The sequence below is a fragment of the Paralichthys olivaceus genome, chromosome 11 (assembly GCF_024713975.1).
Source record: "Paralichthys olivaceus isolate ysfri-2021 chromosome 11, ASM2471397v2, whole genome shotgun sequence".
NCBI lineage: Eukaryota > Metazoa > Chordata > Actinopteri > Pleuronectiformes > Paralichthyidae > Paralichthys > Paralichthys olivaceus.
The window spans coordinates 20,531,977-20,554,604 of NC_091103.1; the positions used below are offsets into that span (position 1 = coordinate 20,531,977).

General features: G+C 41.1%; 1 protein-coding gene across 12 annotated transcripts in view; it reads right to left on the reverse strand.

The window, feature by feature from the left end:
* The window catches only part of frya (furry homolog a (Drosophila)), a 49,533-nt gene extending 28,818 nt beyond the window's left edge, over positions 1-20,715 (reverse strand). For 5 of the 12 annotated variants that reach the window (XM_069534238.1, XM_069534231.1, XM_069534230.1 and 2 more), the window contains exons 1-4: positions 15,625-16,037; positions 4,736-4,935; positions 1,030-1,083; positions 92-231 (exon numbers count right to left, since the gene is read on the reverse strand). In XM_069534238.1, coding sequence (XP_069390339.1) covers positions 92-231; positions 1,030-1,083; positions 4,736-4,935; positions 15,625-15,841 — 611 coding nt within the window. In that variant the 5' untranslated portion in view covers positions 15,842-16,037. Of the gene's footprint in view, positions 1-91; positions 232-1,029; positions 1,084-4,735; positions 4,936-6,458; positions 6,796-11,320; positions 11,607-15,624; positions 16,041-20,591 lie in introns of those variants that run through there. The other 7 variants (XM_020088466.2, XM_020088465.2, XM_069534235.1 and 4 more) reach the window with 5 other exon arrangements.
* Positions 20,716-22,628: the final 1,913 nt, after the last annotated feature.

Below are 22,628 nucleotides of genomic sequence, written 5' to 3' on the forward strand. Positions count from 1 at the left end.
GTTTGACACAGTGGCACAGTGCATGTGAGCTTGATGTTCTCATGATTGGTGCCATGTCGCTGCATGCAGAAATGAACTGAGCAATTCTCACTTCTTGGACTTGGTGTTGGCTCTTGGCCGGTACTCGTGCAACTCCTCCTCGAGTCCGCTCTGTCTTTTGTACCAGTCAAACAAAGTGCGCAGGATAGAGGGGAGACAGTACTCAGCCAAAGAGCTCATGGTGCTTATCATCTGTGGGAACAAGACGTATATCGTGCAAATGCATGTTTGAGGGAGGTAGTTAACATACCAAAGTAAGAGATAGCAATCAGAGTTTCCTTTATTTGTTTGTACAGTGATCTGAGGAAAAATTACAAAAGAGTTTATTCATTTTTTTTACAATTTCACATCTTTGTCATCCAAAGAACAGCTATTAAATTAAATCCGAGGCTACATTATCGGGAATCGTAGAGTGAGCTGGTCCTCATTGATTCTGTGCAGGGAGACAAGGTGCCAATGGGGCAGCCTCCCTCAGCCTTAGGGGGGAAGGGAGGGGGAGCGAAAGGAAGGAACGGGCCGGGCACACAGGAAGGGAGGAGAGTCTGGGTTCGGCCGGGGAACACAGCGAGCCCTTCATTCAGCACGAGGCTGGAGAAGAATCCTGGCTCTGTGTGGCTGCTGAATGGCCTCACGCAGCAGCACAAACACACCCCTGTCGCTGTGAAACGGCCCCTCTCTCTGCCGAGCCACAGACCTGCAGGACACACCTACAGCACAGAGCCAGCGCCAGATCTCAAGGTAAACACTGCTGCCCTTGACTGGCTCTGAAAGACCTTTTGGGGATGTGAGCAGGGCTTTCACCCATTTGCTCTTTCATGACACTCGAACAGTATTTAAGACGTGAAACCTGACTTGCCTGGATGCTCACAGGTTGAAGTACAACAGAGTTTAATGTGAGAAATGATTCTCAAATTTTCATTGAACGAACAAAAGCACAAGTTTAGTAAGAAAAATGCTCTCTATCAATTTAAAATGGCTTAAGGTGCTCACTTGGTCAAACTGGGGATCTTCTCCCCTCTGCAGGGACTTCGTTAACGGCTTTTCCTGAAAACAGACAAAAAGACGTAATTTCAAAACTTCTGCAGGTTTTTTTTATTTACAGAAATTCCAACAAAGTTCTTTGAAATTTGGTCCAAAGATCATAACTCTATCTACCCTGTCTGAAGAGTGTGTGTGTGTGTGTGTGTGTAGTATATTTCTGAACAGGGACTCGATGCAGCCCAGCTAATGAGGGGTGCCATCACTCACTGATTCCAGGCCTGAGCAGCAGGGTAAGATATTAAGAGATGGGACATTCATGACAGCACTCATTATTACACTCTTCTATCATCTGACATGAAGGCCTTCATGAAAGATTCAAACTGAATTAAACATTAACATGTCAACTTCCTTAAACATTTTAATATTTGATTCATTTTTTGGGACATTAGGCGCCAAAAGATGAATCCAATTAGTTCAGTAAAGCACAAATTAAACACATATTTTCCAATCTTGACCGAGGAATACAGACTATGGAGTCCTGCAAGGGACAAGGAAGGAAAAAATAATAATTGCAAGATTTTGAGAAAGTTTTGTGAGATCCAGAGAAGTTTCTCTAACTTCTGGAGACTTCATAAACTTTTACTTCTGAATCAGTAATGAACAATGTTACGGAGCAGCGATGGAACAAATACATGTGGGAGAAATCCAGAGATTTTTTTTTATTGATGTAATATACACACATTAAAACAGTGCTTAGCACTATAGGCACAGTCTCACAAAAGTAAGAGACATCTGAAAAATAATGCATTGAAAATTGAAATGTGTGTGATTTCAGTTTTTTAAATATTTAATGTTATTTTACACTGGCCTGATGTATGGATAAATTGATGTTTATATAAAACAGAAATGTTTTCTCTAAGTTTCTCATAATAATAATTTATCTCATAATCCAATGCACAACCCAAAGCATCTCCTTTCTTTTTCCTCCTCTGCTCCTCCACATACATCCCTCAGCTGTCTCTATATAGCAGAAGCAGCACATCGCTTTCTTGATGTAAGTGATTGATCATCACTTACTTGATGATTAATCCAAAATAGCCGACTGTCTGATGTCCCTGACACTGACACTGTGTGGGCTGATTTCACTCTCTCTCTCTCTCTCTCTCTCTTGCAGCTGGAACACCAGCTAAGCTCGATGCTCTGATGAACCTTTTAGCTTTTTGGACAAATGCTTGAATCTGAGGAGCCCAGCTGCCCCGGAAAGTCTATGCCTCTTGCACTGTTGGGCTTTTACAGATTTTACCGGCCTTGTCGTGGGCTGATGCAGCAATACTGATTGTATTCAATCACCTCACATATTTACAATATTATTTTGGGCAAAAAACATTCTCTATAACTTAGATATCATGTATTTTTTCCCTTTGAAATTTCCTTTTGAGTAATTATTTAATACTGACAGCAGATTATAAATTGGTAGATAAATATTCTGTTGATATGACACCGACGTGGACGTTTATGTTTGTTGATATGAAAACGCATTAAATAAATAATTAAAATTGAAATTATTAGAACAAACAATGCAGAAAAGATTCACATTTTGTATACATTTGACATTAAATCAATTATTTTCTTAATTCATGTGCTACGTATTTGGTTGCGTTGTGTTTGCTTTTAATTTTAAATTATTTCTAATAATGACCAAACTATAAAATATCAAGCCTGAATTACATTATTTTGCCAGTGTTTGATAACAATATCTTAGGAATAATTGCCCAAAAATAATTTGAGGGGGTTAAATATATATAAAAATATATCGCTATCTGAAATGTTTTATTCTCTAATATCAATACCAGTCCATCTTTGAACATGAAGACATTGGTTAAACAAATTCACCCTAGTGATGAGACTGAGCAGGGCAGATAACTGCTGTCAATAACTTCAAGGTAATAACTCAGTCAGTTCTCCACTGAGAGGAAAAACAAGGAGGGACACATCCTCTTTGTGCTTCTCCAGAGGGTCTGCACACTTTCCCTGAGGTAATTAACACTTCCCTGCAGACCGAGGCTATAGCGACTAACAGCTCCTCATAAATCACACTTCCTAAAAATGGAGGCTGACTGTCCACTGCAGCCACGAGTAACTTTACACGTCAGCCGTGTGCAAACAGCATCACAGGAGAACTGTGGTAAAAAGATGCTACAGTGCATCAGAAAATAAAGCCACAAGTAAGATGATTGACGGATTCATGCAACATATTTATAGCACTTTTCTTACTTATACAGATCAGCTGGTCATTTTTAGCTGACTTTCAGTGTATGATACTAATGTGGTCGTGGAGCAGGTGGTGAGCGGTGCCCACATTAACGCATGGCGGCTCTTCCCTGTCTGCCTGACTGTCTGCGAACAGAATCGTTTGTGACAGCTGTTGCTGGCCTCATCCTTTGGCTCCAACCTGCACTGGGCAGGAAGGCTCTCGAAGATTTTATTGGCAGCTTATATCTTCATCTATATTTCCAGCAGTGCTCATTAGTCAGTGTCTTTATTATAGAAACAAAGACAGAACAAAACTAGAATGGAACTCAGTAGAGTGCATACCTTCCCCTAAATCCTATACATGTTTGTCTAGGAATATAAACAGGGTGTTCTGATAATCTAAATTATTTATTTTGTGTCACAAAACATATTTTAAACCGATATGCTACTGATTCAGCATCACAATGTTTTGGGTTCTTCCAATTGTAATGGGCTTCAAACTGAATTTCAATGTACTGTACTGGTGCAGTGACAATAAAGTTATCTTGTTATGGATTGTTTTGACAGTATTTTCTGATTTTACGTGACCACCAGTTTTTAACACTGAAGAGAACATTAAACAGGACATAACTTTACCCAGGGCTTATTACAGCAGTACAAGTGTTAACACTGTTGACGCTGGCTAAAATGTTCATGTTTATTTCCCCATGCTGCTTCCTCCATTAGAGTTAATGGAGCTGCTGTTTCACAGTAAACTTCCAGCGATTAAACCTGACAAGGTAGTTAGCATCTTGGCTGCTGAGACTCAGGTGCAGGCTCAGAGCCTTGACAGTAATTTATCACTGTGAAGTTTCAACTGTCATGAACTTTATTAGCGGGAGTCAGGCTGCCTGTTGTCATTAAAACAGATCAACACATCATAAATTTACTAGAAAGCAGATGACAGGTGTACTATTTATTACGGAAGAATTGTTGAAGAATCTGCATAGTTCCTCCACCAATGTCTGTAAATACTGTTGAAAAGTCGGCTATTGTGGGCCTGTCCGTCAGGCTTCCTGTCTCACTGTGTTATTGTGGTTCACAACCTGTGGGTCAGGACACCCACAAGGCGTCACGAGGGGAGAGACGGAGGTGCAAACAAGTCAAAACTAGACCCTCCTACTTAAGGTTATTTTCTCAAGAATTTTTCAACCTATCTTTGCCTTTTTCTCATTGTTACAGGAGTATATATTATTTGTAACTAAGGTCACTCTCTGATTCTTGAAATTTGAAAATGTGCAATATTGGACTAGTGGTTGGAAATAGACTGGACTTTGTTTCAAGACTTGACAAGAGGAGGAGACACTGTTTCAGACCAATGTCATGAACTCATTTCCTCCTGATAACAGCCTGTAAAAAGAAAAACGGAGCAACAACCAATCCAGGACAGAAAAAGCAGTAACCCTGCAGCCTGTCGACTCACCAGCGGCTCAGCCATGATGATGCGGATCTTGCGCTCTGACACGTTGGTGAAGTTGGCGAACAAGCTTTTGAGGACGTACTCGCCCGGCTTGCTCTCCGGGTCAATGCTGATGGGTATCATGGCTGGGGGACCCTTCTCTCCCTGAGGACAGCAGACTGGAGGGATGGGGGGTTTGTTGTATCCGTTCCCCACGGGAGACGCTGCGGAAATGACACAAAAAGCACAAGGGAAGCAGTTTGGTTGAGTCAAACATTGCCAAATCAAGTGATAAATGAGCGAGACAGAATCCGCCACAGATCTGTTTACAAAGGGAGATCGCCGAGTAGGGTATTAGTGAGAAGTTTCCAAACATGGACATAAAGTTCCCAACATGTTGAACATTCCTGAGGGAGACTGACCAAAGGGCACCAGCTTGCCCTGAGTCTGCTCTTTCTTTCCTATTGCTACAGATAACAGAGCACATATGGAAATTAAAACACCATGGCCAGCAGCTGGTGTTTTCATTTCGTACCAAAGATGTCACTGCCTTTTGAGGGAAGCAAAAATCCTGCGCATGTGACCATCCTTCCAGTGTTATGATGTGGCCCTCGTTTAATTATGGATGGCTTGGCTTAGGCCATAGAAACCCCACAAACTAACACACAAGTTAAAGTTTACCTCTGTGTTACACTCGGCTGCCTCCCGACACTAAAGTGCTAAATATAGCGAAGAGAAACATCTCATTAGAACTTTGATTTTTATTTAGGCTGTAGCTCTTCGAGTCCTTACTGCACATCCACCACAGGAACTGCCATAAATCAGATGTGTAAAATATTGAGAGGTCTTTTGAATGACAGTAATAGACTTACAATAACAACCACATTTGCTTGAGTGTGTGAGTGCACGCAATAAATAAATGTGATTGGACAGAAATCCCATTAGGAGCAGCAAAGTACACACAGCACAGTGGCGGGAACACATTAAATTTCGAAATACACATTGGAAACCAAAACTGTATAAAATTATAAAATTCTCACTTATGCTTGTTTGTGCAAATTAAAACTGTCATAATGAGATATTTCTTTTAGACTAAAATGTGAAGTATTGGAGTATTGATCCTTATAAACTATAATTAAAAGGATATTTAGCTCTTGCTTCTGTTCTGTTACTCAGTGTAGAGTCACAACTATACTGTTTATTATGTTTAAGCACAACAGATGTAGAGAAGCTTTGAAATGTATGTTCATTTAGTCAAGTTGTGACAAAACTCACAGAAAGTATTAAAGAGAGGAGTCAGATCATTTATTTAATGAACTTGGTAGTCGGCCAAAAGAAAAGCCAAAAGCAAAAACATCAATTTCCCTGCAGATCAAAGGTTGAGAGGATCAACGCATCTTCAATCAATCACCTTAATGTCTTTACTGAAACCACTGTCTCTTTACAGGCAGCAGAAGGAAGCAGTACATACATTTACAAGTGATTGTGGAGTTGTTGTGTAGAGGAGAAAGAAGAAGTTGAGCAAAGTTCTAATCAGCAATCTTTTGGGCTATAAAAGTATGCAGCTCCAGACAAAGGTGCACAAGAGAAGCTGGAGAGATGCGGTCATACGTGTAAAAACTCTTCTTCTCCAGATATTTCCTGACGTGAAGTGCTTGGGTATCTGTCAAGGAATGCCCCGCATGTGTGACGATCTCATACCGCTTTCAGAACATGCTCCCCTCACTCGTGACAACTCAGCACCTACCCAGGCCCTTGATGAAGCTGATGACGCTGGCCTTACTCCAGCACACCGCCGTCCCGTCCATAGTGGGGAAGGACGATATGGTATCCAGGGTTGTCCTGAATCAAGACTCTAGTAAAATCCACCAATGTTCATGTCCTGTGTGTCAGCTGGCTCTGTCCTGCTGGGCATAGTTTCCATGGTGCACAGAGCCAATGGCGGGTGTGTCGAAAAGTGGGAGTAGTGTTTGGTACGAGGGATCACGCAATATCTCCCTCTCTCTCTCTCTCTGAGCTGCTTCTGCTTTGGCTTTCCCGAGCCTTGTGACCAACCGCTGCCTTCCAAGAGTGAAGGTCAGGCAGGAATTTTTAGCCAGAGCCGCAGCACAGTGACGAGGTCCAGCATGCTATGGTGGCATAGCTGCGCGACTATATTTAACCCGGGGTGCACAATATACTGACAGAGCAGCCCTCCCCCTTTCGACCACCTCTGTGATCCTCAAAGCATGAGACACAGACCAAGAGTGTGTAAACACCACTCTGATCAGATGCTGCTTCAACATGCTTCCTTTAAAGTCAGCTACAAAACTTTAGGTAAGATTTAAAGACAATTAAAGACTCATTTGTTTGCTTTGTCTCCTCAGCAGCATTGAGTCTGGATACAATGGTGGATATGACATAATTTTACATGGCAAAACAAACTTATATCAATATCTCATTCCGACAAAATCCTCCCAATGACTTGCTCTGGGTGCAACGCGAAGACTCAACCGCAACATGTGACTATGCAAACAAGGAGCTTGGGCACAGTGAGCATTACATCATCGCCATGCTGGAAACACCCTGAGCATGGTGGTGCTCCTGGAGGACAATACAACAGGCTAACAAGTGTCTCGTTTACACACACACACACACACACACACACACACACACACAAAGAATGCAGCTCCCTATATGCAGTCCGCAGAGACTGTCCCGCTGAGTAAACAACCACTTTAGCAGCCGTCTGTGAACAGAGTGGGCGGATATTTAGATACCACTGACCTCCATAACTGAACCAGAAATTCCAATGTCAACATAGACGTTTGGCAGCACTTTGTCTTGCTGCTGCTGAGAAACACTGACTGTGCATATCTGTGAGAAAGTAGTGGGCAATGACAATAAAATTACTATTAAACACCCTCATTAAAAGCTGTGCAGTTTTTAAATGTCCAGGGTGGTATTAAAGGACTAAAGGTCAGTGTTAATGAAAAAAATTGCATCGTGTAATGTAATAAACAAGAAAATGGTTCCAGCTGGTTAAGTTCATAAAGTTTTAGACCAAAGGAAACAAGTTGTTATAAAGCCGTTGTGCTACACTGATTGTTATTTTCTGTATCAACAAGAATCTTACATTTTTTTATATTATTTATTATTATTATTATTCTCTTTAGCTGCTTGTTATCTGATTACACTTCCACTATAGGCCGATGATATCATCCTGCACTGACCAGGTATGGCACCTGAACACCGTAGAGTTCATTCCTCATCCACTTGAATTGACCTTATCGGTCCTGTTCTTGAACAGCCTCACAACACTGTCAATGCTTCTTGGCTTTACTGTTCTCCTGGCTCCGCAGCATCTGCTCACATGCCCTCAGCTGCTTACAAAGATCATCCACCTCTGCTCGGAGAGCTTTGTTGACTTGCATGGCCTCTTGTTGCTTTCTCCTCAGCCTCTTTGCTGACCATGTCCAGATGCTGCTGTAGAACCTCCTTGTCTTAATTGCTTCTATTGACTTTTGCCGATGGTGATCTCCCTCAGTTGCTCCTCAAATATCTCCAAAGCATATTTCTCCTGCAGAAGATGTTTTATGGAGTCTCCATGTCTGGGTCCCCTTGGTTGTTTTATGGAGTCTCAAGTGTACCTTCTTGTTCATATTCTCCTTTTCCTGCATCAAGATCTCATGTTTCTTCCACAACTTGTTTGCCTCTCTTGTACAGTTCTCCTTCAGATGGTGTTTGAAGAAGGGTGTACTTTGTGGGTGTACTTGGCCCATCAGGTTGTTCATTGCTTTCTGCAAATCCTCCTATTCTGTGGTTAGGTGCTTGTTTTTGGAGCAGAGGTCCTCGGTTTGTACCAGAGACAGTGATTCTTGTTATTGTTATTTTCTCTCCACTTGCCGTTTTTAATTGTTATAATTGTTTAATGTGATTATATGAAAAACCTGCTTTTCATGCCTTGGTCGTTTTGCTGTTTGCTGTTTGTGCCTTGCTGTTCCTGCAAGGTTCCAGGTTACTTAGTATATATATTTGTCATTGTCTTAATTCAAGGAATGTGGTATAACCAAAAGCCATCAAAGTCGGGTTTCTGCTATGTTCATTTTGCAGCGGTGGTCCGGGTACCTTATACTGTGCCATATTATCCTGTCACATGTCCCCCCCCCCCACATGAACAATAAACACTATCACCAATCGAAGTTATTAGGACACGTACAGTACTGAAGTTTACTTTGTGTTTGTTTGAGTTTATGAGATACGTATTTAAACACATTAAAAAGAGATCTAACATGGCACGCAATAATCATTCAAGACTCGTAATGAAGGTCAAAGTTTGAAATAATTGTGATACTGTTTGATGTTATATCACCCAGCGTTTCTTGCAAAGAATTGAAAGCTTGCTGAGCTCTATTAGGAGCCGAGATGTGGTTTTCACGTGGAGAAAAGTCTATCAGTGTGTTGCGTGGAGCTCTGAATGTCCCACTCAATGAACTGAAACCCAACTGAATGGTGGATGTTACCCATGATCCCCGACTTCCTGAACCAGAAGAGCAGCTGCTGTAACAAATCCACCAAACTATGTTTAGGATTCTTCCTGTTTTAAAAAGTTTTCTGGCAGAAAATCAGAGTTAAAAGCTTTTACATTTTTTAGAACAAATATTTACCAAAAGTGGACATAACAGCTGGAGCCAATGGAAGCAACAACATCCCAACACAAACACATTATCACGAGTTCACAGTTTGAGTGTCAGAAGAATTTAGGAGTTTAGCAGAAAGAGGGTGAGAGTGATTACAGACCTCTGTGTAAAGCAGATTAAAGTGTCGCTCTCAAACTATTGACCATCATCCCTGTTTTAGGAAGCTGACATCATGCTGTTAACTGACGCCTGCTGAGAGGGAGAGCGTTTCAGGCCATTTATATAAGTCACTGTTAAAACGCCTGCATCTGTCTCTTTCAGCTAAACAAAGAGGGGAGGTGTCTATGTTCAACTTCTGCAATTAACCGTATTTATTTTTAGCTAAAACATGAAGGTGAGATGATGTTATATGAGTTATACCAGAAGCAATTGCCAAAAAACACTGCACATTTCAATAGAAAATGAAACAGTAAGTGAGCATAACTACATTCCATAACAGAAAATGAATGGCAAATGAATAACACGTTTGACTAATCATCCCCTGCTCTGATTGGCTGATGGGGGACCAGCCCCCGGGCAGTTTGAACTCCAGGCCTAAATGCTGTTGCTACACGGTGCCAGTAATGTGCTACTGCTGCTCCTCTCTGTTTTATTATGAGCGAGAGAGAATGACGACCAGCATCTTTGTTTACCTTGTGGTTACAGTGCAAACAGTATGCGATAGCAGAGAAACACATACTGCTGGTTCCAGGCAGATATTTGGGTAGATAAACACACAAACCCACACAAACATATGTATATATATATATATATATATATATATATATACCCCCACACACAGTATGTTCAGTATATGCAGGGTTAGGGTAAGCAAATAAATATTATCTCCATCTTAGCAGCCTCTAGTCACTCAGAATTATGTTGTTTGATATGATTATTATAATAAATAATAACAACAGAGTCTGTGTTGTAATCGTGCGTTTCATTACGTAACAGCTCGAGTAAGTGGGAGCAGGGAGATGAGATCAGGAGATCACATATTTAATGAAAATGTGAAATGCACAGCCATGGGTTGCAGCTGAAACAGTACAATGGCTGCCTGTGCCTTTATCAGCAAAGTAACCCACTGTGAGGATTATGCAACATCATCAGGAGATGGCTCAATGTGGAGTGAGTAGACAGGCACAGCATGTTCTGAGGTATTTCTTTACATTCCGATGCAATGGATATAAGCTATATCACTGCCAGGGACGTGCAGCCGACCTGCCACTATCTCTCTGATACATCAGATATTGTATTCATTGAATTATATTTGGGTTTAGCACTACGAGTTTGTCATTTTTAAGTTTTTGGAACTTTTCTCTGTGTTTTAACAGTCACCTTCATTCACATCCTATATAAAAGAGTAGAGGAGGGCTTCCTATCCCGGCCTCATGGGCCCAGTGTGGCAAGTGGAGCCGTTCACACTGGCCAGAACGTGCAACAAAGCTGAACCACCACTAATCCTATTACTGCGTCCTTGCACTTAATAAGAGCTATTTAGACTCTTGTCACAGACTCATGGAGTAAAGAGACATACTGGTATAGAGACTGCAGGGAATCAGAATAAATGAAATGCTGAATTCCCTTCATCATCGGTTAGAGCACAGGTTCATGAAACTGATGCACAACAGTGCAGTGTGTCTGTGTGGGATGAACAACTTCTTGTTGCTTGTGGTTGTGTATGTGGCTATGAGACAAGAGAAAAGCTTCTAGTGTGGTCATCACATAACAACGATGCTTCCAGGTTGGTAGCAAGTAGCAGGATGAACAATAACACTGTGGTGAAATCAGTGCACAGCAAGTGCACGTCCCAGTCATGAACGGCAACAGGAAAACGAGACCATGAAGTCAGATTCCCAGTGGAGCTGCTCTGTCAGCCGAGCACAACAACAACAACAACAACCACAACAACAACAACAACAACAACAAGACACAAACTGCTACTCACTGCCGCTCCATGATTTCAGCAGGGATTTGATGCTGATCTCAAAGAAGCCTGAGTCCTGCTGGCTGGCCATGGCTGCAGCTCCCTGTTGAGTGTCCTCCAACCTCTAGATGTGGTCTCCCTCCAGCAGCAGCAGCAGCAGCTGAGCAGGGACCAGCAGGTTTCGCCTGCTGTCACCTCTCTGTGACGCACACAACACTGTGCTCACGAGTTCCCTGGGAAAACACACCAGCACCGCTTCACCCCTCCTCTGATGTCCTGTCCTTGGCTATCAGCCCTTTCCCTCCCTCCCTCCAGTCTCTCTCAACATCTCTCTCTCTCTCTCTCTCTCTCTCTCTCTCTCTCTCTCTCTCTAAAGCTGTGGCAGGCAGTGGGCGGCAATGCAAGCTCCCTTTAAATAAATGCGCGGAGGCTGAGAGCGCAGGAAGCAATCCTCTTAGTGGAGCGCAGTTAATAATAACTACTGTTTGTCTGCGTGCACGGCCCTCATGATGATGATGATGATGATGATGCACCCGGGCTTGTGCGTCTTTCTGCAGGACTGCATGGGAGCATCTGACGGGACATACTCCAGTGACAGATAGAGACCACTGGGCACATTAGTGGAACATCTGGGAGAGCAGTGGAAAGCAGAAGACACTGAAATGATCAGCGAGCAGATGGGATTGACTGCAGGGGAGCAGGGCCTGACTGTTGCCTGATGTCGTGATGTTTTCAGCTTCCCTTTTTGTTTTAGTTTGTGCAATTTCAAATGTTTTAAATAGACTATTATTTGAAACAGAAAAAAAGCTGATACCCTATTGATTAATAATCAATCAAAGAAATGGTGAAATGTTTTTTCTTTTAACTTCAACCAGCCTAATTGTTTCAGCACTACTGGCATTATCTCTCAAAACATGCAGCAAATACCATGCAAACACTCTTTACTGCTTTTTTATAGTATAGGAAAAACCTTAAGCAATCAAAAAAGGTTTTCGCCAACAGAAAAAACTGAATGAATGAAATATTGATCCATCAAACACCTTTCACTCTGTATAATCAACCAACCAATATTCCTGATATAAAGCTGCACAGCCATATGAGTCCGCATTCAAAGTAACATAAAATGAACATAAGCTTTTTCTTATTGCATCTCCTAAACGTGTTACAATCTAATCCAACATTCACAACATTCTGCTGCGTAAAAAGCAGATGCATGACTTTAACCATATGGACATGTAAACCAGATCCTCCAATCCCCTTCCTCCGCTGCCCCTCAGCGCTCTCAGGATAATCCTATCAGAACTCTGTCTGTCCATCAAGCCACAGCAACTTGACCTTCATTACATAACACACTCTGTGATGGAGGAGCCATTAATGGTTGCAGTGTTTGATAGACACATTTCGAGGCTCAGGTCTCCTGATGACACCCAAAACAACGTAGCCATGCCTCAGGGGAGATCTGGTATCTGGAGTCATACAAAATATTTTGGTTTTGTGCACTGTAACATAGGCTCCAGTGTGTGTGTGTACTCCCACTCTCTTACCCACAGCAGTGACTTTGTTTTTATTTTTGGAAGCATGAATGACCCACCTTGAACAAAAGTGCTGTTGTGACTCATGCCATCATTTAATTTCAACTTTTTGCACCTCAGACACTCTCGATTGTTTTTTCTCGTCACAGCAAACACACTCCAGGGATTGAAGTCAAATACCTCTCTCTCTTTTTTAAAAGTATGAGAAGAACTGGCTGGTGATGATGTGGGGGCTACACTTTGCAGAGCTTTGCTCCGAGTTGTCATAACAACCATTTGTCTTCACAACAGTGAAGAATAAATGGAGGGTTTGAGAGACTGTGACTGCAAATATTACATGAAGAAAGTATCTTGCAGAGGTTTAAAAACATACTAGAACACTACAATTCACAGGCTGATGGTATATTCGGTGAAAAACTAAAAAAATAAAGAGTGTAAAAAGCTACACAGGTACCTGATGAACATATTGCTTCTATGGTTTTTGCCTGATATGTAAAATATCTCATTTCTGACAGCAGAGAGTCAGGCTACGCACAACTCGAATGGTACTCAGAGGAGCGAATACCCCCACCAAGGCCCAGCAGTCCCCTGAAATTCAATCAAGCTGCACCAAATTTCACATATAGATATCAATTCTCCAAATATGCCTTTTTTCATCAAAATCCATTAACGTTCCCTGAGAAATTGATGAAAATATGAAAATGCCATAAATATCCTGGATCTGCCCCCTAGTCTGGACCCACCCTAAAACTGAATGGACTCTTTCCTGACAAATGTTCCAATTCTGTGGAAATCTGTTCAGTCGTTATTTAAACATTTCCTCCTTGGCAAAGGTAATATCTCAAAATCAGTATTTTAAATAGTTTCATTCTTCATGCTTCATTCTGATGATTGGAGCCCAAGCTCCACAATCGATCTGTAAGTCACCAGTGATTTAATGATGTGTCTGTTTTTTCACTGGATGAAGAGTTTCTGCAATTCTGTTAAATATACTGACTTCTCCAGAGAAAATGTGTTTCAGATCTGTGCAAAACTGAGGGACATGAACTAATCAGAGTAAATTTGATTAATTATGGACAATTACTTTCCCTGTTAAGGTCCCAGAGAAAACACTTCATTTATAAAAACAGAGAACAGCCCAAATAGATTGTTTGAACACTGAGCAAACACAGCTCACATCCGTGAGTTATCCATCAGTTATAATCTGGTCAGCCTGACTTGTCCAGTTAGAGGCCCACTGAGGGGCCAACGTTTATGTAATTCCTTGGTAGTAGAATACATTTTTTGCATGCAGGAAGGCAAATACAATACAGCGGAAACAAATATTAAAGCTTTTTTCAGGTGCAGGATTGTGTCAATTTTATAAAACTTAAAGCCTTACAAGGAGGAGGTCTTATTTTAATATTGCTGCCTCTTCATGACCTTCAATAGCAAATGAGACAATCAGGGTCTTTTTCTACAAACTCAATGTCTGTGGCTGGGCTACATGCTAAGCTAAAGGCTAAGCTGTACAGACCAGCGCTCCGGAGTCTGCCCCTCGCCAATTCCACGTCTATGCAAACAAGATGGATGTGATCATCGCTACACAAGCATCCTTATTTTCATTTATTCCAAAACTAATGCACGCACCGTCTGGACCAAGATTTAACGACAGGCGACAGTGGATACACTACCACGTTTATCCACAGGGGCGCCAAAATCAACAAAAATGAAAAGTTCCTTGTCAGGGCTTTAAAACGTGTGGTCGAGTCATGCAAACACACAGTAGTCAAATAATTATCTTCTTCATTGTTAGAAAAAAACCACAAAATTCAAAACAGTGACTGTATAGTTTCAACTGACAGGACGTACTTCCTTTTAATGGTAATAAGCTTTATATCCCAACTGTCAAAGCAGAGCAGAAGAATATACGTGATGAATATTGCAGAGAAGGCCACTCCATGTTTGCATCGCATCACAAAAACCGCTCTGGAAGTTGTAGAAATATCAGACTCATAGTGAAACTTGAAGTATTTATGGCATCACACCTTATCTGTGAGCTCGTCAGTGTCACTGCTGCCAAGCATTTGGACATGAAGCACCGGCGGTCTGGATAACATCTGTGTCACTTCTCAAGGAGGAAACCGCCTCAGGAAAGGTTTCATGGATTTGTTAAGACTGCAGGTTTGTTTATTGGCAGCTTTGCCCTCATGTCGTGTTCAGTCTCAGAACTAATAGATCAGAAATACGCTGCTGATGACAAAAGTTATTGTGCTGTGAGCGTCTTTCTCTTGAATCTGGGCTTTAGGTTGGGAGAAGGCTCTGCACTTTATTAACAGCATTATCAAGCTCTGATGAAGGTGAAGAATGTGAGGTATGTCTGTCTGCTTCAGCCATCTTTGTCATTATCAAGCTCAAACCCTTGACTCCCTCTTCCTTTCACTCTCTGCCCCACATTTCTTCATCTTCTTCTCTTTCTATCGCTCACATGCTTTGGACTTTGATATTTCTTTTTTTATTTCTTGTTCCTGTTTCCTTGTGGGAAAGTGAAGCCAGACAGTTAATTTGTGACAGTGAGCTCATCTGAATGATGTCAGAAATTGCGTGATGCACTCTCCCACCATTATAAACAAGCCACCAGAATCCTGTGCAGCTGTGACAAATACAATGGGGAGGTGAGGTATTTCACAGAGTGATGCTGGTAGTAGATGTTATTGCCTCTGCACCACATGTCTCAAAAAACATCACATTTCTCCCAGATTAAAAACTGAATTCTTGAAGTGATTAGCTCTTCAGAGTCAAAGCGGTACCTACTTTCAAGAATGGTGGGCCTCTTCTTGTGGCGCATCTTTTTAAACTTCCCCCTGAAGTCCCTGGGTGGGAACGGATCCAGAGGTAAGCTGGCAATGTGCCCCAGGACAACCTCATCCAGCCCCTCAGAGCAATCTGTCTCACTCTCAGCCACGGCTCTCACTGAAGTCTCCTCTACAGACATGTTGGATGGCAGGGAGCCCACGGCTACTTCTATCATTCTTCCAGAGGAGTCATTTGAAGCTGTGCCAGTTTCCCCCACTTTGTTTTAGTGAAGTTATTGAAAAGTTTCTCTTCCTCCTCCTCCCTCACAAGCTTCTTTCTCTTTGGTCAGGCAGCAGATTTCTGCTCTGCTCACAGATGCAGCCGGAGCTGTCAGCTTCACTCTGCTAATGTGTTTCCAACCCTGCACTTGTCAGGGCAGTTCAGCAAGTTACAGTAACATTTATGAATTGGTCAGGTATTGGATTACTCGGAGCCTCCCTCTTTTCAGCAAAAAGGCAGGAGGCAGAGGAGAGAGGGGCAGTCATAACGCAGGAGGGTGGGAGCAGGAACGAGAGACCGCTCTGACAGCTACAACATCCCCACCTACTGCATGGCCACGAGGCATTCCTGAATAAATATCCTGTATTTGTCCTGGAGTGTACACATCAAACAGAAGCATCTTTGCTAGGAGCAGTGTCACTTAAAATACTTCTTTCATATTCTGACTGAGAAACAAATCCTTTTAAATCATGCAGGGAACTCACAGGTTCTATTAGTTCAGTACAAAAAACCCTCTACATATCAAGGACGACCACCTTTGTGTCCTGGTGTTTATGTCTGACGTCTCTCAGCAAATAAGTGAAAGGTGTGAAACCATCAAGCATTAAGTGCAAGGAGGAAGATTCACTTGGCTCTTCTCCATTCAGTCCTTTTTCAAGCCCTGAAGTGAACACTAATGGGACACACCTACCACATGAACCAGTTTTTCCTACTCTGACCTACATCAGCAATACAAACACCCTGTGTATGTGTGTGAAGTTGAGGCGTTTTCTTTTTTAAGGAGGAAGCCACAGATAGAACATGGAACAATGTACTCCTTTTTTCATGTCACTGATTTGTTTAATCAAGGACCTGTTTTGCCGAACCCAAAAAAATAAGAGGCCAGGATTAAAAAATGTCACACCTTAACATGACTAATGTCATGACCGACTGAACATACAGGCCTGAAAGAGAATAGAGAGCCCATGGCAACTAGTTCTTTCTGGTTCTACTGAGTCCAATGCTAATTTCGCTTCTCATCCACCTGGAAAAACAACAATATGTCACTCCTGAACAGTAATGGCTTCAATTACAGTAACTCACGAGCCTCCTGACCTACTTGAAAACATCCTTAAGGGGGGGAATCGTCATGTTGTCACAGTAAATAACAGGAAGAGCCAACACATGGGTTGAAAACATCTAACAACATGATTTCTGTTTGGGGTTGACTGACCTCAAAACAAGTCAAAGGAGAAAACAATAGAATCTTCAGAAATAAATAATATGTAAAATGTGGAAATGTAAAATATATCACAAAACAGAAACAACTTTTCTTTAATTTCCTGAGTCACACGTGCTATATACTCACTCTTGTCAAGTTACAGATGACCCTGCTCAGGTTTTTAAGTCTCTAAACTTATTAGTTTTACAAGTTATAACTTTGTTTGATAGAGATTTTCTTTTATCAGATATTATTATGCTCTTCAACAGGAGTCCATTACTTCCTACATTCTGTGTCACTTACTGCTTCTTCCTCTGCATATTCATATATTCATGTATTCACGAAAGAAAAGAAATTTGAAACAAAGATTTCAAGCACCTGAACCAGAGGCCAGTGTACGTGTATTATTACTGCAACTGATATTAAGTACCACAGGATCATGTGGTAATAGTGCGCCCCCTACTGTGCAAGAAAAACAGTCAAGGATCAAGTTATCTGAGGAAGAGTTTCTGAAAGAATTCATCACTTTTAGAATTTTCGCCTAACTTTCACGATTGAAATCAAACCTACAATTGACACATAACCTGGATCTGCCTGAGGAGAGGTTGCGACACGACACCAAGAGTCACAGTCATCACGCTGCAGCAAATACAAGTGTAACTGAGTTTTGAATTATTTCTCTTTTCATTCTGGAAATTATACTTTCTTGATTTAGTGAATTATTATAATATTTGGATCTATCCCTTTATGAAACATGCGCCACAGCAAACCGCAGCGACTCGGATTGGAATGTAAAAAGTCATCACCCACTTCTGAATAGTTTGACTTATACAAACAGGATTTTACAGATTATAATGAGACAATCATCACACATTTTATAGCAACTTAAAACATATATAATATAATAGAGATAGATGTATAAATACCCACAAACAGAAAATTATTATTGAATTTGTACACGAAAGCAACTATAAAACTACAGCTGACTGTACGTTATGCTTCAAAAAACTACTGTGGTAAAATAAACATCAGCACATTAACAAATCTACTAATACTAACATTTTCCTCTGCAGTTATTTCTTCTGTATAAACTTTTGACGAGTCTGAAAACTGACTGAACCAGTAACACAAAAATAAAATCTCTTACAGACTGTAAAAGTGTCCCACGTTTGTTCCATCGCTTCCATCACAATGTAGAGCAGAGCAGCTTGGACTGAGCAATGAGGTTGGAGGCTGAAACCCACACCCTCCGGAAGAGGCAGAAGGCTGTTTCCATGGTGAGACACACTTAAATTTGCACAGGCAGAGCGGAGTGTGATGAATAATTGATAGATATCAGGCCCTAATGTTAGCACAAACCAGCTGAAGGTTAATTCCAGCGACGCTCATGGACTCTTGAATAACACACTCGTGCAACAAGTAGACAAAAAGCACTGTGGGAATCAATGGTGGATACAGACAACTGTTGCGTAACACACCACACAACTTATAGGGATGATATATCAGTGTGTGTTAATGTGCCACTCCAGTGCTTTCATTTTATTTCTCCTAACACGCAGAGGAAAAGTAACCGTGCAGGGGACTGTTTAAACATTCTCAAATCCCATTAGTGTTGAGTAAAAAGACTTTGCATAATGAAAATACCACAAGGATACCACAGGAGATGTCAGCCTCTAAAAGCTGCTTCAAGCTTTTAGACTTTTTACACATCAGCAGGCTACTGTTTCCCACTGATTCACCCAGTTAGACATGACAGGTGAGGACAAAATGACAAAAAAGTCATCATCCGCGCTCTGTTTCTGGGTTGGGGTCAAAGCACAAAAGGAGCATTCAAGGGCTGCAAACAAGTTCCCAGACTGCACCTGTTCCTGGCACAGCCTGCCTATTATTAACCTGAGGAGGGAGGAGCCTCGCACCGAACACATGCAGCCACTGTGGCCTCAGGTGAGGTGAGCACCGTGCATATCCAGTTACAGTGAGGTGATTATGTTCCTATGCATTCTGCAACAAGCTGGGGTTAGCCTGACGTTTTGGGATTGCTCCTGATGGATATTTGAGCATTTATGCAGTGTCAGCATTGTGCACATGCCAACTTTAAAGTGTAAGTTCATTATGGATTCAGTGTTTTTTTTTGCCAGGTGGATGCTCAGGGGTTTAACTGAGTAACTTAGAAGGGATTATGAATATCAAAAAAGAGAGAGAAGCTAAGCTGAGTTGTTAAAGTGCTCATTATATCCACTGCCTACAGGCGTGTGCGGTCTCTCATGAGGGAGGGTTGAGAATCTTCACAAGTGCTTAACGTCTGTGCTAAAGACACCTCAATATTCATAGTGCCAGCTCCTCTCGGAGGCTGCCCAAGTTTAAAACTGACTCTAACAATTTATTCGACTCTTTATGGTAAAGAAGTCTGTGCTTGTATTGATTACATGCCTCGGATCACATCTAAACAAGCGGAAGGGAAAGTTGTGTCTCATTTCAATTGATGTCGGTACTGACAAATTACAGGGTTGTTTTAGGAGACACTTTGGGCTCAGATTAAGATGCACACAAAAATGGTTGAGATTGAATTTTCACTGTTGTGACAGTAATGTCAAGTCAGTTCATGTCTACATTATTCATGGGCTGCTTCTGCACAAACACGTCTGTTTGATTTGCAGAAATAGCACCAAACTAAAATACAGTGGCAACTAAATCTGTTTGCTGAAAATCCTCAGTTTGAGAATCGTGTCACATAACTGTCACTGCGAATAACTCATGTATATGCAAGTTAGAGCACTGCTGGTAGTCAGAGTGCCAGGTTTACTGTTATGTCATAATGGAAAAGAGGCAGAACTAGAAATAATATGATCTCAGCTGTGCAAATGAAAGAAAAACAAAACGACACCATCTTTTGATCATGCGTCTCTTTCTACATCTTCCTGTATGAACAAAGAGAGTCAACACTGGTGCATTCAACATGATGCACAAACAACAACAGAGATAAGAAGACTGAGCATCATCAGCTCACAGGGCTCTGCAGAAGCTGAGGATCTAAGCTTCAGGCGATGATTATGCATCATATCAACAATCTTATTCAAATCTGTTTCTCTCATTAAGATTTTTCATCTCAGTGCCCTCTTCAGGTTATCACATCTGCGGCCCAAGACACAAGCTACAGACTTCTTCAGCGCATTATACAGAATTCCAGTAAAACAAAATGTGTGTTAAGATTAATTCTATTCATTGGTCTACAGACTGCAACTCTCTTACTAATGGACTTTCCTGACAATCTTATATAGAAACCATCCAACCATTACAAATGCACAAGTCATTGGTGTTGCTCTTCCACCAAAACAATCTGTTTTTACATCCTGAATAAAAGAAATACTCGTTGCCATACTAGCTGATGAAGTTGGGCTAAAATGCACAGTTTGCCTCTGGCAGCTGAAAGCCGGGCTGTTGAAACTGCAGATTAAGCAGACACTTCTAGAGAATTGTCAAAGTTGACAAAAGATGTTTAAAATACCTTGGTGTGCAGCAGGTGTGTTTATTTTGCTTACTCCATCTCCACTTGTGAAGTGAGTCCAACTCTCAGTCTGCAGGTTCCTCCAGGCGCTGCACTTGTTCACATGCATCTCGCTCTCTCTCTCTGTCTGTCTGTCTGTCTCTGTCTCCCTCCATCAGCTCAGACAGACTCCACCCTCGAGCAGTCACACTGCTCATGTCCTCCTGAATAATGAAAAACATGCAAAGCATTGGTTTACCACTGTCTGCTCAGTGACCTGGCCCAGGGCCGTGTCAGCCGCTTAGAAACACATCTGCTGTCCTGTGCACAGTGATACCTGGAAGCCTACACATTAGAATTAGAATCAGCACTGCAGAATATTACAGAAAATGCTGCTGCAACTAGACACTAGGTTTAAAATATCATGCTTGATGGGATGTAAAGTATGATCAGGTAATGAATTCTCAATGATTCTTTAATATACTAACCAAAAAAATCAAATAGGAATATCTAAATAAATGTATTTAGAATGAAATCATCATCAAATCCAATTAAAATGCACAACTTTATTTATTTATTTGTAACTGCACAATTAATTAATTAATTAATTACATTTTTTATTAATTTTACATTGAGTGTTGCACGTAAAATGTTATTTTCTATGCTTGTATCTTTACACAATTACATAGGCTGCCACAGTAGGAAAAAAACAATTATATAAAATATAAAACAAATATAAATAACAAGAAATCAGTAGGAAAAAACACATAATATCAAAGTAAAATACTATAAAAGCTTATTTTTATTGATAATTTATGTCTATGACACATACTGAGTTATATTTATTATATTTTGTCTATAAAATCTCAATTTCACTCATTTGTTTCTTTTTCTCCCTCAAACCCATTTTTTTTAAAGTTAACATATGAAATCAATGAAAAGAAAATATTGTTGAGATAATTCAGGAAATTTAGTCCTTAGGAGTTTTACCATGAAACATGTTCTTTCATACCATGTAAGAATTAGACAGCTTTTACTTGTGATATAAATACAAATAAATGTACTGTATATTGTGTTGTGTTCAGAGAGTGGGAACGTTCAGTGAATTCAGATGGAGGAAGATCCAGCAGATGGCGTTAAAGAACACAATAAAAACAGGAATATGTTTGAACACCACTGAAATGTACATTTGTGAAAAACGGAGCGTTAATAGAGCAGGAGAGATTTTTACAGACATGAAGAACAAAGACCTCAAACACAGAAGGGCACTTATTGGTGTTTTCCTAAATTTAAACCGGAGCTTCAAACACACACAAATATCCCTGTTGTCTCTGACAGATGTGTCAGAACGTTTGAGGTCTGAGCTGCTTTTAAAAAATATCAGTGGTGGTAGAAGTGTTCAGACCCTTTCCTTGAAGTAAAAATACTCTAAGTTATCCACTTAAGTAAATGTACATAAGAATTAGCAGGAAAATGTAGTTAAAGGTTCCATGTTTGAGATTTCAATGGCATCCTGAGCTGAGAAAGTCACACCCTCCCACACTCAGAGTTCCTCAACCGTTAGCCATCATGTCCATAAAGCAAAATGATTCGCGCTCCAATCGGAGACAATGGAACCATGCAAATGGAAGCCCATTTTCCTGATTGAGACGACTTCCAGAGAAACAGATGCTTTGAACACACCTGCCCACCACAGTGCTGTTCAACCAAACACACTGCTGCACCTCACACTTACACAGTCTAGGAGCTAGCACAGCACAGTAATACTAGCTAAATCTATCAAATACATAAAGTGGAATAGAAAGTATGACATTTCACCTCTGAAATGTAGACGAGCATTGGAACGAAAAGCTGAAGTCCAGAGCAAGTACCTCAAATATGAGGTTAAGTCCTGCACTTGAGTAAATGCAACTATTTATTGACTTTCCACCATTGAAAAGCATTTGTAATGTTTGCGTGTGTGAACGTGTAAGGCCACAGACGGACCCCAGAGAGCAGATAACCTGAATGAGGATGAGCAAAGTTCAATGGCCGGCCATCAACCTCTCAGGCATCCCT